This window comes from Lolium perenne, chromosome 4 (genome assembly GCF_019359855.2).
Source record: "Lolium perenne isolate Kyuss_39 chromosome 4, Kyuss_2.0, whole genome shotgun sequence".
Classification (NCBI taxonomy): domain Eukaryota; kingdom Viridiplantae; phylum Streptophyta; class Magnoliopsida; order Poales; family Poaceae; genus Lolium; species Lolium perenne.
This window is the reverse complement of record NC_067247.2, coordinates 141422473-141439597: the sequence shown is the minus strand read 5'-3', so window position 1 is coordinate 141439597 and position 17125 is coordinate 141422473. Positions and strand designations below refer to the sequence as shown.

The window sequence follows — 17125 nt, the reverse complement described above, 5'->3', positions numbered from 1 at the left end:
CATCAAATCTCGTCTGAAGAATTGTATAATCAAGGAACACGTGCGCGATAATCACCGCACCGTATCCAAACCAAGGATCACAAAGGACAATTCATCTTTGATAACCTAGAAAAATATATGTTTCCTACAAGATCACAATCAGATTACACGCACAAGATTATGCATGACAAGACAAACTTGCATGCATGCATATTGGTTCAGCATTCGAGAAACCATCATCCAACTACATAGTTACTATATATCTTTCCTTATAAAAGAGTAGCTCTTTTCGGTAAATGATACGGGAATCTTGGTACGTGGTGATTTGAACTTGATGTGGCTAGCTAGCAAGTGCGTGTGTGTATGTGTGTGCGCGTGTGTGTTCCTCTTGGAATTTCCCGGTGCATGCAAAGTAGGGTTGCAAGCAATAATTAAAGGGAACGGACAGCAAGTACTGCACCGTGCATGGTGGAGAAGATGATGGTCTCATCCCCACCATACGCACCAGCCAGCCGCACATTCATGCCAAACAAGAAAATTACAAGGTGAGACCATGCAAATATGAGTTGCATGCCTCTGAGGGCATATATACATGCATATGCATCAATGCCCATGTCAAACTCTGAATCAATGACAAGAATACATTTCTCATTTGTTTCGAAATGGTAAAAGTTAATCCTACGTTCCGTTCCATAATTCTTGTTGTGGTTTTAATTTTAATTTGAACTAAAACCACAAATGTTAGAGTGTTAGAGTATATGTACGGTTTAGGTAATCTAGGATAGAGATAGATCTCTTGTCTTGTCTTACACTCCAAGATGATCCATATACGCCTATATATACTCGCCCATGAGGCTTAATAATACATCCATCATATTCTATCAATCTCTCTCCCTCTCTATCATTCTACATGGTATTAGAGCGGCGCCGATCTTGACCTAGCCGCCGCTGCACTTACGCACCGCGCCGCCCCCGGGGAGATCGATCTCCATGATCTACTCCGTGGGCCGTGCAACCCGTATGAGGGTTCGCCCGCCGATCGGTTGATCGGCTGCCCTCTCGTCTCTTTTTTCCGATATGTAGATCGGTTTTCTTTTTGTCCGTCGGTCGCTTTTTTTTTTGGTTTTACCGATCATAGATCGGATTGAGTTGCCAATCGCTATCGTCCACCTGCGCCTCTACTCCAACCTCGGCATCGACTGCACTGGCCATCTTCATCAACCGCGCAGCGCGTAGTCCACGCCATGGCACGTGTAGCGCCGCCGTCGGTCTGTTCAACCGACCCCACGCACGTCTCCGCCAAGCACATCCCCAAGCACGCACCTACCACCGATTGAGCATCGGGTTGCCGCTGCGTCACCCCTTCGGGCCGCAGCGCCGCCGCCTTTGGTCCACGCTACCGGCCTCCGATGCGCCTTACGAGGCGTGTACATCGCTGGTGGTCTCCCGCCGCTGCACCGACTCGAGTCTTGCAGCTACGCCGGACCCTCGGGCCGAGACGTCGCCGCACGCAGTCTACTTCGTCGTACCTGCGTACTGATGTCCCAGGCAAACCCCGCGCCGCCTCCCTTGGCGCGCTACACCACCGTCAGCGCAAGGTCTACGTCAAGCCGCCGGGTTCTGCCTCGCCTACTTCGAGTACCGCCACCGCACCTCCACAGGTAACATGCATGACCACTTCTGGTCATCGCAGGCCTCACCGACCACTTCTACATTCTAGGCATCCAGCATGGCCACTCCTGGCCACCGCTGGTTTCGACGCCTTCTATGTCTCCCTACACCACTACCTCGTCACCAGCGTCATCGTCTCGACCCCGACTACTTCGTCTACTCTGACAACTGCGGACTGAATCGACACCTCTCCCTCTACGTTGTTATGCGTCTCGCCACCGCTCGGGAGGCCTCCTCTACTGGTCCCCCTGACACTGGCGCATGGTCCATGATGGTCACTGCCTCGCATGCCCGGTATTGGCAACACTGGTACGTTCCTTCGTGCCCGATGTGTTCCCGGGCCTAGCAAGCTCGGATCGATGCCTCGTCCTCATCGGCTTCGACAATGTCTTCCCCGGCATCGACTCTTCTACAACTGCCTCGACCGCGTCACCGACTTCGTCTTTGCGTAGAGGTTCTGGCAAAACCGGAGTATGCCTTCGTCCGCGACGTGCGCCTAGTTCTGGCAAAACTAGGGAAGCACCTCGTCCTCGATGGTTCGGACTGCATCGACTCGGCATCGACACCCCTCTTCGACGACTGTCCGACGCGTCTCCGTCACTCTCCTCGTGCACTATGCTCTTGCGGCTTCATGTGCGGCTACCTCGACACCGGCACCCGACCACGGCATCCCCTCGCGCGGCTACACCAACCAAAGTTGCAGCACCCACACGCTCTCAGCTACCTCGACATTGGCACAAAGGGCTATCACCTCGCATGAGCACATCGGCTTCTTCTATAGTCCAAGTATCCGCAACGCGACACCGTCCACGACCCTCCCGCTACGACTACGGGGGAGTGTCAGCCTTCTGGGGTCCACTTTAGTTTATCTCAAGTCTGACCATCCACGTCGTTCATATTGTTCACGATGCTCACGCTACGACTGCGGGGGAGTGTTAGAGTATATGTACGGTTTAGGTAGTCTAGGATAGCGATAGATCTCGTGTCTTGTCTTGCACTCCAAGATGATATTTATACTCGCCTATGAGGCTCAATAATACATCTATCATATTCTACCAATCTCTCTCCCTCTTTATCGTTCCACAACAACAAAAATTATGGAATGGCAGGACTATAACATAACATATATTGTGAATCTAAGGGCTCCTTTGATTCTCATGATAGGAAAGCATGTGAATAGGAAATACATAGTATTATGATGTCATGCCTAATTGATTTCTATAGGAAGATGAGTTCTCTTTGATTGTGCCAAAAGATTTTTTCCATGAGGGATGACCTCATGTTTTTTCCTATAGGATTTGCACTACACAATTCCTATAGGATATGTTCCTACAAAAAAAATTTAGAAACATAGCACAAACGTAGACACTTACATACATGTGCATACACTCACCCCTATGAATTAAACAACTAGTATAGAAAAAAAATTGCATAGGATCCAAATCCTGCACAATTCCTATACAAATCCTATTAATCAAAGCAGCCGTAAAACTTATCACAATGCAAATCTACAATTTTATTGGTTCACATAATATCTAACATTGTCTATCTACAATTGTTCTAAGAGGTCGTTTGGTATCCATCATTTGAGCCTGGAATCCTGGAATTCATTTTAAAATTCCATAGGTGGGCTGTTTGGTTGCCACAGAATTGGGCCATCATTTCATTTAGGAAATCCAGCAAAATGATGCCATGTGTAATCACAATTCCGAACTGAAACCTGTCATTCACAATTCCTGTGGCAACCAAACAAATTCAATATTGAATTCTACTGTCATTTACAATTCCTCTGGCAACCAAACAAGTGTCTATTTCTGGAATTACAATGTAAATGAAATGAATACATGTATTCATTTCAAAATGCTACAAATGAAATGAAAACTTGGCTTCCAAACGACTTCTAAATGTTTTTGATCTCACATGTGTCACGTTCTTTTTTTCGTTTTTTTCAAATCACTCGCCTTCTCAGGTGCACAAAGTCCGCTCTCCCGAGAATTGCATGTGATGGCTATACATATAGGTACACAAAACAACATGATGAAACTACTACACTAGCATGGGTACACAGATATGGCATTGATCATCTCTTGCACATGAGCATGATACTCCCATCTTTCTACAAAATCTTGTGTGGAATCATTGCCCCTCCTCCCTAGCTTTTCTCTGTAGCTTGTACATCTCTATATCTATGTACATATATGTACACCCATATCGCTAGCTCTATGCATCAACCACTAGTGCACCATCTCTTACATTCTTCCGACATATTAATTCTCTTCTCCACCAGCTGCAGCATCTTCCTGCTAGCTCACCAACTCAGCTCACTCGTCTCCTCATCCCTTCTACTTCAACCCTCAATATCACCAACATCAGCCTGTGCCATTTCCTTCAGCTGCTATCAAGACTTCTTGGTTAATCCATCGCTAAGATGAATCTAATATCGTTTGAGACGCCTCCTCCCCTTGGTAGGCAAGAGAGCACCGCTGCTACTGCAGCCACCTTCAAGCTGGCAAAGGAAGCGAGTACTAGCGGCACATGCTTCCACGGCAGCCATCTAGACCTTAGCCTCGGCATCTCCTTGTCTCCGGGCGGTGGCTGCGGTTGCGGCGGCGCCTCCATGGCGAGCTACAATGGTCGTCGAGGTGTTGGTGATGTTGGTCGCGTGCAAAGCAGTGGCATGATAGCTAGTACCACCATTGCAAACACGCTTAGCGCAGGGCATGGTGGTAATCTTCATGGCATTGTGAGTAGCACCAGCAGCAGCTGGACGGCGGCGTTCATGCCGAGCCCAACCGGCTTCATGCACCCCTGGAGCCTAGCCGCCCGACAGCAGAAGGCAGCCGCCGAGCAGGACCGGAGCCTTATGCCGGCGGCCACAACTTATGTGACAAGGTGAGCTAGTTAAAATGTTACTCCGTATGTAAAGAGCAGTCATTACTATTCCTGCAAGTTTCATTATCACCGCAAAATTCCCCTTTGCAGAAAATTTATCACTGCAAAGGCCCGAGCTAGCTAGCTAAAAGAAATGGAGTCTATATATGGTTTTGTTGCTGTTTAATGTGGTGTGCATATGTTTCTACGTTTCATTTGCGAAAACGCTAGCTACGTACATGTGCTGGTAACCATGAGTTAAATAAATATATATGAGGAAAAAGTGGCGAATCAAAATGCTCTACGTACGTACAAATGATTGCAATCATGAACATTTTTGAACCCCCTACTATACTCCACTAGCTCATCCATTAGTACTTTGCAGGTCCTCGTGTGCTTATAGCTGCATTTAGAAATGATTGCGAAATGTGAATAGATTCTTCTACACGTATGTACAGAAATGGAATCCTGAATCTTTTAAAAAAATCACAAAATCCAACCGATATATGAGAAGATATGAATATTTAGACCATAAACTTTGTCATTTCATCAGATCCGAATTTTCTTTTCTACATTATCCAATTTTGGTTTCTAGTCGTCTACAATGCTAGATTTCCGGCCAGTTAACTTAAATTATATACATTAACACGATGAAAGAAAAAAGATAACAAGTCATGAAAATATTTTCTGTCCGAAAAAATCCAATGCTTCAAGTGCACACATAAAAATGTTCTTGTGGTAGAGATCTCTATATATACTGAAGCAACCAAAGATATGAACTCCAATGCCCTTGGCTCTGTTGATCTCAAGATTGGGAACCAAGAAAGTAGTGGCGCCACCTCTTCAATGATTCCAAACTAGCTAAAGCTTGTCCTTATCATAAGTTACTCTTGGAATTCAGTTTGCGCTCCAAATGAGCGCAAATATGGAAAATCACTCGCGCAGTCAAAATCAAATGAATCTTCAAAATTTTACAAGGTTTAGTGCATACATGATACAATGCTGAAACCTGAGTGTAATACATTAGTACTCTGGGCACTAGCTTGTAAACTTTTAAGTGCATGCATGTCAGTGGATTTTCAGAATACAATCTTTTGGGACCGTTAGTGAGGAGGTACGCAGAGAAGATCTCCTGCAAGGAATTAAGAGGGAATATTCAGCGCAGGACAGCCAGAGGAGCAGCAATGATATAGCATCGGGCTTTGCTGGGCTTGATTCAACGCTGGCCGTCTAGTGCTGTGCAGTGAAATAGTGAATGGCTGTGTTGCTTCCAATAATTGGACAGCTGTTCGTGCTAACTGTGGCCATGTGGCCAGATGATGCATGCACTCTTTTTTTCTTTTAAAAATGTTTTTTTTTTTGCTTGGAGAGATAGAGGCTGGACGGTGGGACAACACAGCGTCAGTGGCACCTAGCATGGCCCACTTGCAGTAACAAGATGCTAGTGCTCCATTACCCAGCTGCTCATAACCATGCCGTTCATTCATCTAGCTTCATCTCGTGCTGCATTGACCATTGAGATATGGGACATAAAGGTTCCCCGAGAAAAGTACTCCATATGGAGATAGATCAAAAACATTGGGGTGTTCAAAGAGAGAAAACTTTTGTTTTGGCTAGGCTCTGAGATAGTCTTTTGATAACAAAGGGCATCAGACGAACCATCTTTTCAAGCAAGAGTAATTAACTTGGTTTGTTTAGATGACAACTTTCGAGGTAAAGTCACTGAGGATTGCCGTGCCTTTGTGGCTAACACATCTCTATGGTTATCAGGAAATTAATCTCTGGTAAATCCAGACCTCCTTTTTTAGCTTTACAACGTTCACTTGTGAGAGATCTTTGCAGAAATATATTTTTTAAAGTATGCACTGTTCACTAAATGAATGACCAGGGAGCAGCTAAATTGCAATATATGCATTACAAACCACTCTGAACACAGAGTTGCACATGATCTGCTCAAGTATTCAGGGCCACAGATGCACCCCTAACGCTTGTATGCAATTCTTGTGATCAGCGATGCTAGTGTCATCTCACTGCCATCGGCGGCCGTGGGCTGGCCGCCGGTGCACACCAACCGGCGCCACATCGTCACGGCCACGAACACACCTAAACCTGACGCCGACATGGAGCAGCCTGACGGGCCGAAGGACGCAAAGATGGCCGCCACCACTGCGGATGATGAAGATGTGAAGGGGGCGCCGAGGAGCTCTATGGTCACCGTCGAACCGCCGCGACAGTCGGCCAACATGTTCGCCAAGGTGCACATGGATGGCTGCCTCATCGCCCGGAAGATCAACCTGAGAGCCCACCGCAGCTACGACTCCCTCTCTCGGGCGCTCACCAAGATGACAAGAAACTTCTTCTGCCGTAAGTGCACTGCTCTACTTTTTTTTTTTCTGGCACCCTACTGCTCTCCATTTATATATAAACTTGTTTAGCTAATCACAAAACAAACTCTAGATTTTCTAATTGATTTCACAGAAATGAGCTTCACACCGTTGGTTCCTTACCTAAAAAAAAAACTTTTCGAATGAAGGTAACATGCTGAGCATAAGCAAATGTGTGCGGCTGAGCTTTCTGGGTTTATGGCAATTCAGCTTAGCTGGGCCACCAGTGGAACACACAAGTTCTTTAGCTGTGATGTATCGTGGGCTAGCCCAACGACTCCTCCAGTAGCAACACACGAAGTTACAATTTAGCATGATTTCAGCGATGGCATTTAACTGGTTTCGAACTGAAAAAGCATTTCGTACTACTCCGTTCGAAAATAAATGGCTTGTGAAACTGCGCAGCAAAATATTCAAACTCTCACCACTATTTTACATTTGTAAGGTGAAATGGTCATCATCACATTTTCCATGAATAATGTTCGATAATTCATTTACAGTTTTGTGCACGTGAATTCTTATGGGTGGTTGTCAAACACATATGCACGTTCGATACCGTCTTCATGTCCATATGTTCTTTAACTGAGTGGGTATTTGTTATACATGCACTGGATTTCATGCTTGCTAACTATATTAAATACTTGGACTTGGATTTCATAAATGCAGCCGCAGATTATCCTTGCTCAGATTCCGGGAAACAAGAACGTGCAAATAGTGATGATTTCATATTTCTGTATGAAGATTTTGAAGGAGACCGAATGCTTCTTGGAGATGTCCCATGGGAGTAAGTTTTTTTTTCATATATATATATCCGTGTGCCGCATCAACTTATATCATAATAATATTTTGTCAAAAGCAAAACAGCCATCATCAAGTTGTAGATATCTAATAGTGCAAAAATGTTCTCAAATTAAAAATTACTTTAGAGGTTTTACTGAATGTTTGTTGGGTATCATTCCTCGTTTTGTGGTGAATTAGTACAGAAGTCGGTGGTAAAATCTGAAGATACTCATTTTGCAAAGTTTCCTGAATATGCAACAACTATAAAAGTGGGATGAAAATGATCCAAAACAATTGTGTATTTTTCTTTTATTCAGGTTGTTTCTTGCGTCAGCTAAAAAGTTATACATTTCCCATCATCCAACATCAGGAGATACCAAAGGTAACTTTAAAAATGGTTTCCTCTGGTTGAAAAGTTCACTAAGAGCATGCCAATGAGATTTGCTACATCCGTTTCAGGTCATGACAAAGCAACTAAACTTGATGCAAGTGAGAAGCTATAAATAACTGAAGGTCCTTAGAAGCAACTTGATCACATGCCTTTTTTTTGGATAATGAAAGAGAGAACTCACCCGACCTATTCATCCGAAATGGAAACATCATACTTGATCGACGACATATATGTGCACATTATATATGCACTTTTCTTGACCTGGAACTGTATAGAACTTGTATCGCTCTTCTGGTGCTACTAAACTAGCTAGACCAGAAGAGTTCGCTTGGTTCATCTATGTTAGAATCTTTATGATGGTTATTATGTGCATATAGTTTTGGGACCTTAGGAAAGGATTAATTTTGAAATCAAGGTGATGAATAATTCTGCTAGAGATTGTACTTCAAGTCATCGACTCAATGCCACTTGTTTAACCACATTTTAGCTTATTGCCTTAACATTATCGTGTGAGATATTTACATTATGGACAGTAGCTCAAATTCGTGCCTAAACAACGTCTGTTATCTTCTCATCCATTTGTCGAGATGGTTATATTCTTTCTCCTCCATTTGAGTCTAATATATACATGTCAGAATGAAGATATTTCTAATTTGCGCCAATAATTTCAATTCATGTCGTAACAACAGCATCAATAATCTTGCAGGTCTCCTTCTAATCCTAAAAATATCATATAACCCAAGTGCATCATGTGTTAATTAACTCTCTTGATCTTCGGCATGTCCGCTATGAACAACATCTTTAGCTTCTAGCAATCCCCTTAATGTTGTCACACCACATGGTTTGTTTCAAGAGACCACATAGTAATGCTTGATGCTCCATTTCTTGAGTATGGTTTTGCCGGTGGTGGATTAAAATCTGCTGAGAGAAAACGGTGATCATTGAATAGATCTTTCTCTCTCTGGGAATTGTTGAGAAAATATTGTGGTAAGATGATCCTGGTGAAGTTTAACCAGCATTAGTAGCGTCAAGGCTCCACTATGAGGTTATGGTTTCCTCCACTTTGCTGACAATGACTCTTTCTTCTTGACTTGCAGGAAATAAATATGTTAGTTTGCTACTCCGAATTAAGTTATTTGTTAGGCTTGTCTCCTTTCTCAAGTACCAATTGTAAAACGTATTCCATTAAAATTCTCTTTCATTTCGATATCTTCCGTCCTCCACATCAACGGATGCATACATACCCGTCTCCTTTTCTCGGTATGACCTACTGCTATCTTGAAATAAATCACCATCAGAAATATAATTCTATTTGTTCGTTGAAGTAGGAAAGGGGCGGTAACATAATGTGTCCTCCACTGCCCATATGTCATTATGTAAATAACGTTTTTTTATAAAATTATCTATAATCTAATATAATTTATACCTAAGAATATGTTTTTACTGTACATAACATACAATATATTTGGATTTTTTAAATAGTGCTACCTCTGATCATATTTAATCGACGCAACGTTTGTGCGTACATAGGCTAATTGGTATACACGCTCGCGTCAATGTTATCAGACCGGAGGGAGTAGTTTTTTGTGTAGCAATGATTTTTTTTAGTTTTGAACGTTTGCACTATGAGGGCATGTACAATGGGGTGACATCAGCCTTCCCTTATGCTTGCCACGTATGACTTCTGCTTAGTTAGAGGAGAGAGAAAGAAGAAATAGAAAGTTATCTTCCCTTAACTAAGGGATGATCTCTTATGAAATAAGAGAAAACTATTTTCCCCATTGTACGACTTGTCTTTCCTTAGCCATATAATTTACTACTAAAAATAATTAATTCTCATTTATTGTAAGAGCTTACAATAAGAGATAATGTGTTATACCCCTAATATTTATCGTAAGAGAAGACATATCTCCCCTACCATTGAACATGCCCTGAGGTAATACCAAAAAACTAATAATGATTGTGGATATATCAAATCCAGTATGAGGATTTAGTGTCTAAATGCCACATTGTACTCAATTTAATCATATCATAAATGCAATATTTCTGTATATTGTTCTACAATTAATTACCCCCCCCCCCCCCCCCCCCCCTTACCATGTGTTGTCATATGAAGGTAAAACTATCATTTTATCAAGGAAAAAGTCAAGGACTAGCATTTATAAAGATTTTAACTCACTTTTTTTGGTAGGGAAGAATTCTAGCGAGCTGACATGTGAATATCTAAAGGATTTATTCCTCAAAATGGCAACGTATCCTGTCACTATAGATATCCAAGTGAGACGTTATCTTTAGCAATCAATGTACTATATGGAACATCATATATACCAAGATACATATCTATTCATAGGACATTTATTGGAGATATATTTGCATACCATAATATATGTGCATGGCCAAATTATTTCCCGTCATGTCCTTATGTTTTTCTAATTTTTTTAGCCAAGTTACATAACATAAATTCCTAATGTAGTACCTATCAATCCCTAGAAGAAAATTGAAAAATAAATTGAACTTTAAGAAGTTATAGGTATATGATGAAAAATTATCTTGTCTAACTGATGTTTGTTGAAAATTATTTCCGACAAATGCTAGTAAATTAGTAAAGACAGGATTTAGAACGATATGTCCATGACCAAATAGTAACATGAAAATATTCATCTTGTTAACAAAGTATATTCAAGTGCAATTTTCCTTTTAAACTTGCAAATATTTCAAGAAAAAATAGCGTGTTGTGAACTTCATCTCAAGAAATTTTATAATTACAAGGACGAAACTGCAAAATCTATATCCCATATCTATCATTAATTCTACGATTACTCAAAACAGTATAAATACCAGGGCCCAACACTCCATGGTGCATCCCACTATATGCCTGTATTGTGACCAAGGTTCTTATATTTTGAACAACATCTGCCAGTGTAAGTAGCATTCCAGATGCAGCTATATATTCCGCTCTTTGAAATTCGTTTCTCACTGTTATCTTTTCTATTTCTATCAGAATATTGTAACTACAAGTTTGTCTCGATCAAACTTGCTTATTTGATAATATCATCTTGTTTAGCGTCCAGATATCGTAGGATATGTCGCCAATGGATGCTTCTCTTGTGTCCGGGGGAAAGGCAAGGTTTTCACCAAGAAGGCTTGTGAAGGTTTTCTTGCATGGGGAGCCCTTCGGAAGGAAGATAAATTTGTCTGTCCACAATAGTTATGACTCATTGTCATTCACCTTGAAAAGGCTGGGCAACAACTATTCACGTAAGTATCTTTTTAAATACACGTGTATGTTGTAGTTGTAAGATATGCACGATTTTTTATTATTCATACATAAATTTACATAGATATGTAGCTAGCCTTTATCGTATAACGGAAATGGAACATCTGAATCTTAACTGTGATTGGAATAGGAAAATCTAACAGGAGCGCAAGGAAATAATAGAAATTAAACATTACAAGAGAGATCTTTCGCCTCGTTTCCCTTTTGTTTTACTTCACCTAGGTTAATTTTATTATTTCTAATCCATCTTGTCTTGGATTAACACACACAAATTTTCTTAGGACCTGTAAAGGATCTAGATCTCATTTTTTCGAAATGGGGAGAAAACCTCTGCATCTATTGATGCACACAACTTTCTTTATTTGAGCGTTTTCCTAGATCTTCATCTATCTACGATAGCAGAGTTGCCCACTCAATTTCCAAAGCTAGATCGGTTGTCTTCTAACACTCTAGGAACTACACTGTATATATATACAATGTCACTTGCTCAGTCAAACCTGTTTAAGTTTCATCAAGTTTATAGAAAATATTAACATCTACAATATCCAATGAATATACAGGGGATGTTTTACGTACCAATGTGGAATTTTTATGCCCTAATCCAACCGGCTACTGATCTTTATCATTTGAATTATATGTGGGTCGTGGGCAAGGAACAAATGAGATCTTTCCTTTTTTGATTAAATAAATAAATTACTTATAATTTATTTAATTATATTTTTATTTAAATTCTTTTCATTTTGTTGCTTAGTTTCACAGTTTGAACTTAGTGACTTGGAAATCAGTGAAGAAGATGGTGCGTTAGATGAGAACAACTTCGTTCTCTTGTATGATAATGCGGATGGTGAACGTTTCTTTCTTGGTGAAGTCCCGTGGGAGTGAGTTCTTGTATCTTAATATATGTCATTTTTTTTACCGCACATATAAGTTTATAGTTTGTTCATAATAATGAAATACTAATAGTTTAATTTTACAGGGAGTTCACCATTTCTGTCAAGAAGATCTACATTCTTCCAGGAGAAAAAGAAGATGGTGCGTGCAATTAAATATGAAGCACTTGCTATAAATAAGAAAATAAGAATCCCCCAATTATAACTGGTTAATATTGGAATATAGACATGTTAAAACAATTCAGCCGTGTGTTTAAATAACAAAAAATTGCAGCATACAAAAGTCTAATAAACCTAACAGTTTCCCCAAAAAAGATACAAGTATGTGAGGGATATAGTAACGTATATGTTTTTTTTTTCAAAATGAATAGTAACGTATATGCGACCTCATGCAGATAATGCAGACTATCTGGAAGATGGAGATGGATATAATGGTGATGTCAATGCTGCTGCCGCTGATGGAGATGAAGATGCCGCTGGTGAAGATGAAGCCGATGTTGCTGCTGTCACTGAGGATGGCGATGGAGATGGTGCTTGTGACGATGAAGATGTAGCTGTTGGTGAGGATGAAGATGATGATGTTGCAGAGGATGGAAACGACAGTTCCGAGGAGTAATTGAGAAGCCGAGAAATACTAAGAGTGACATGCATGAGCTTACCTCGTAGGCATGCATGGTTGCAGTTACATGTTACTTTTCTAGCTAGCTAGTATGCCTTTCTATATGCATCGTATGAACCTAGTATGAACCTAGCGTGTGTCTTATGTTCAATTATCTGGCTGATATATGAATCTAAGAAAAACGTATTCCCTCATTTCTCTTCAGGTGTATTAATACATTCTTATCCTTATAGGCTTGTGAGCATGTTATGTATGGTTAGATCCGGTACAAAGGCGCTTGGTTTGCTGACCTCATTTGCAATCCTCCAGCATCTTGCTCGTATATTCCACGTTTCAAATAAAAACTGGTCTCCATTGCTTTTGTTTCTCCTTTGGTTTTCCTTCCACAGAGCTAAAAGTTGTGACTACATCTTTGCAGGGCATTACTCAGCCCAGAAGAAGCCTGCAGTGAGGAACTTGAGAGCATTTTCTTTTAATCGCAGCCCATCCAAAACCGGCCTGCATGGTGACTGTGTTGTGCATAGGTTGGAAACTGGTAGTGGATAATCCGTATTATCCAAATAAAAGTGGTAATATCTGAACCTGGATGTCCGTGAAAATGGATATGTTAAATATCCAGATCCATTTTACAAGAACAAATATAAATGCGATATTGAATTTTGAACCAAATATGGACATGAAAATAGATATATTCGTATCCGGATAATATTATTTTAGCCAATAGTAATTCAACCCTAATATGCCAATTACCTAACCAAGAGAAACTAACAAATCTGTCAAATGTTATTTTATGTGATTGAACTTGAAACTACTATGCATTATATCAGTATACTTATCTCTCTATTCTATAGTTGGGTCATTATAAGACATGAGTCTATTTTCTTATATTTGTATCCGCTTCGAATTAAGAAAACATCAGATCCGTGTTCCTATTCGAGTAGCATCTGCTTCAAATTCCTATTCGGCAACATATGTATCCGCTTTCGTATTCGTTTTTTAAATATGAAGATGGATATGAAAAGGGCACTATCTGATCCACATCCGATCCGTTTCCACCCATATCTGTGTAGTGGTTAGGAATCGATCGATTGGGTCACAACCTCATTTCCTACTTGTCTTGAGGAACTGAAACATTATATATGATGGCTGAATACGATATTCTTTTTCTAGAAACTCTTCGTAGCCATTTTTGAGTATTGTCGGTTGTAGCCATTTTTGAGTATTGTCGGTTGTGGTTGCTCATGAAGCAGGCCGCTCGACAGTAAGCTGTAGTATTTTGTGGAGCTAATTTCATTTACTAGCTAACAGATCTGACGGAACCTCGCAGTCGTGCCTGCACCACTGCGATCGATTTTAGAGTGCCCTCTTTTTTAGAATGATTGATCTCCGGGTAGTTGTGATGGGCACTATGTCATGAGCCCTTCTGCCAGGACTATATCACTAGGTCCAGGCGATGACAAGGAAGGTGATTATCAGGCGGGAAGAAACGATCGTCTCAAGGAGGGAAACTCAAACCTAGAAGAAAGGTCAAGGTGGCCCAATCTGGTCCAAGTGAGATCACATTTTAAAACTATTAAATTTGTTAGATTTTGTGTTGGAGATATGCCCAAGAGGCAATAATAAAATGGTTATTATAATATCTTTGAGTTTATGATAATGTTTACATACCATGCTATAATTGTATTAACCGAAACATTGATACATGTGTGTTATGTGAACAACAAGGAGTCCCTAGTAAGCCTCTTGTATAACTAGCTTGTTGATTAATAGATGATCATCGTTTCATGATCATGAACATTGGATGTTATTAATAACAAGGTTGTGTCATTATGTGAATGATATAATGGACACACCCAATTAAGCGTAGCATAAGATCACGTCATTAAGTTATTTGCTATAAGCTTTCGATACATAGTTACCTAGTCCTTATGACCATGAGATCATATAAATCATTTATACCGGAAAGGTACTTTGATTACATCAAACACCACTGCATAAATGGGTGGTTATAAAGATGGGATTAAGTATCCGGAAAGTATGAGTTGAGGCATATGGATCAACAGTGGGATTTGTCCATCCCGATGACGGATAGATATACTCTGGGCCCTCTCGGTGGAATGTCGTCTAATAGCTTGCAAGCATATGAATGGTTCATAAGAGACCACATACCACGGTACGAGTAAAGAGTACTTGTCATGAGACGAGGTTGAACGAGGTATAGAGATACCGATGATCAAACCTCGTACAAGTAAAATATCGCGTGACAAAGGGAATTGGTATCGTATGTGAATGGTTCATTCGATCACTAAGTCATCGTTGAATATGTGGGAGCCATTATGGATCTCCAGATCCCGCTATTGGTTATTGGTCGGAGAGAAGTCTCAACCATGTCTACATAGTTCACGAACCGTAGGGTGACACACTTAAGGTTTGATGTCGTTTAAGTAGATATGGAATATGGAATGGAGTTCGAAGTTTTGTTCGGAGTCTCGGATGGGATCCAGGATATCACGAGGAGGTCCGGAATGGTCCGGAGAATAAGATTCATATATAGGAAGTCATATTCCAAGTTTGGAAATGATCCGGTGCATTTATGGCAGGTTAAGGTTCTAGAAAAGTCCAGAAGAACGGCACTATGGAAGGTGGAGTCCCGGAGGGACTCCACTAGCATGGCCGGCCAAACCCTAAGGGGGAGGAGTCCCAGGTGGGCTCCACCTTGGTGGCCGGCCAGCCCCACCTCAAGGAAAGGTGGGAGTCCCACCTTGGGTAGGACTCCCCCCTTGAGTAGGTTTCCCACCTTTGGGAAGTTTTGGTGTTGGGGTCTTATTCGAAGACTTGGACCACAACTCTTGGGGCTTCCACCTATATAATGAGGGGCAAGGGGAGGGTGGCAGGCCACTCTTGGATCAGCCTTGGCCACACCCCTTTGAGGGTCGGCGCCCAAGCCCCCTCTCCCCAAACCCTAGCTACCTCTCCTCCACCACCTCTCCCGCATATGCTTAGCGAAGCTCCGCCGGAGATCTCCATCAACACTGCCACCACGCCGTCGTGCTGTCGGGATTCCAAGGAGGATCTACTACTTCCGCTGCCCGCTGGAACGGGGAGAAGGCCGTCGTCTTCATCAACACCGAACGTGTGACCGAGTACGGAGGTGCTGCCCGTTCGTGGCGCCGGAAGAGATCGTGATCAAGATCTTCTACGCGCTTTTGCAAGCGGCAAGTGAACGTCTACCGCAGCAACAAGAGCCTCATCTTGTAGGCTTTGGAATCTCTTCAAGGGTGAGACTCGATACCCCCTCGTTGCTACCGTCTTCTAGATTGCATCTTGGCTTGGATTGCGTTCTCGCGGTAGGAAAATTTTGTTTTCTATGCAACGAATCCCTACAGTGGTATCAGAGCCGTGTCTATGCATAGATGGTTGCACGAGTAGAACACAATGGTTTTGTGGGCGTTGATGCTCTTGTTATCTTTAGTTTGAGTACTTTGCATCTTTGTGGCATAGTGGGATGAAGCGGTCCGGACTAACTTTACATGACCGCGTTCATGAGACTTGTTCCTCGTTCGACATGCAACTTGTATTGCATAAGAGGCTTTGCGGGTGTCTGTCTCTCCTACTATAGTGAAGATTCAATTTACTCTTCTATTGACAACATTAGTATCACCGTTGTGGTTCATGTTCATAGGTAGATTAGATCTCTCTCGAAAACCCTAAACCACGTAAAATATGCAAACCAAATTAGAGACGTCTAACTTGTTTTTGCAGGGTTTGGTGATGTGATATGGCCATAATGTGATGATGAATATGTATGAGATGATCATTATTGTATTGTGGCAACCGACAGGAGCCTTATGGTTGTCTTTAATTTTCATGTTGAGTAGTATTTCAAAGTAGTTGTAATAGTTGCTACATGAGGTGAACAACCATGAAGACGGCACCATGGACCTTGACGCTACGCCGACGATGATGGAGATCATGCCCGTTGATGATGGAGATCATGTCCGTGCTTTGGAGATGAAGATCAAAGGCGCAAAGACAAAAGGGCCATATCATATCACATATGAATTGCATGTGATGTTAATCCTTTATGCATCTTATTTTGCTTAGATCGCGACGGTAGCATTATAAGATGATCTCTCACATTAATATCAAGATAATAAAGTGTTCTCCCCTCGTATGCACCGTTGTACAGTTCGTCGTTTCGAAGCATCTCGTGATGATCGGATGTGATAGACTCAACGTTCACATACAACGGGTGTAAGCCAT

The 17125-nt window shown here is 41.6% G+C and overlaps 2 protein-coding genes across 2 annotated transcripts; both read left to right on the top strand.

The window, feature by feature from the left end:
* The first annotated feature begins 3811 nt into the window (after positions 1-3811).
* LOC127294065 (auxin-responsive protein IAA27) lies at positions 3812-8557 on the top strand. The gene is made up of 5 exons (XM_051323813.2): positions 3812-4542; positions 6533-6885; positions 7572-7689; positions 8003-8067; positions 8145-8557. The coding sequence occupies exons 1-5, from the start codon at positions 4079-4081 to the stop codon at positions 8186-8188; spliced, it is 1044 nt and encodes a 347-aa protein (XP_051179773.1). The 5' UTR covers positions 3812-4078; the 3' UTR covers positions 8189-8557.
* Positions 8558-11146: 2589 nt separating this feature from the next.
* LOC127347247 (putative auxin-responsive protein IAA28) lies at positions 11147-12859 on the top strand. The gene is made up of 4 exons (XM_051373457.2): positions 11147-11334; positions 12105-12231; positions 12330-12385; positions 12639-12859. Exons 1-4 carry the CDS (start codon positions 11160-11162, stop codon positions 12857-12859), a joined length of 579 nt encoding a protein of 192 aa, XP_051229417.2. The 5' UTR covers positions 11147-11159.
* The last annotated feature ends 4266 nt before the right edge of the window (positions 12860-17125 follow it).

Excerpts from the sequence above, each read along its gene's own strand:
- LOC127347247 (XM_051373457.2), top strand. The coding sequence starts at position 11,160 with ATGTCGCCAATGGATGCTTCTCTTGTGTCCGGGGGAAAGGCAAGGTTT. Across the intron at positions 11,335-12,104 it reads GCTGGGCAACAACTATTCAC|TTTCACAGTTTGAACTTAGT; the intron begins GTAAGTATCTTT and ends TTTGTTGCTTAG. Across the intron at positions 12,232-12,329 it reads CTTGGTGAAGTCCCGTGGGA|GGAGTTCACCATTTCTGTCA; the intron begins GTGAGTTCTTGT and ends TTAATTTTACAG.
- LOC127294065 (XM_051323813.2), top strand. The coding sequence starts at position 4,079 with ATGAATCTAATATCGTTTGAGACGCCTCCTCCCCTTGGTAGGCAAGAG. Across the intron at positions 7,690-8,002 it reads CTTGGAGATGTCCCATGGGA|GTTGTTTCTTGCGTCAGCTA; the intron begins GTAAGTTTTTTT and ends TCTTTTATTCAG. Across the intron at positions 8,068-8,144 it reads AACATCAGGAGATACCAAAG|GTCATGACAAAGCAACTAAA; the intron begins GTAACTTTAAAA and ends CATCCGTTTCAG.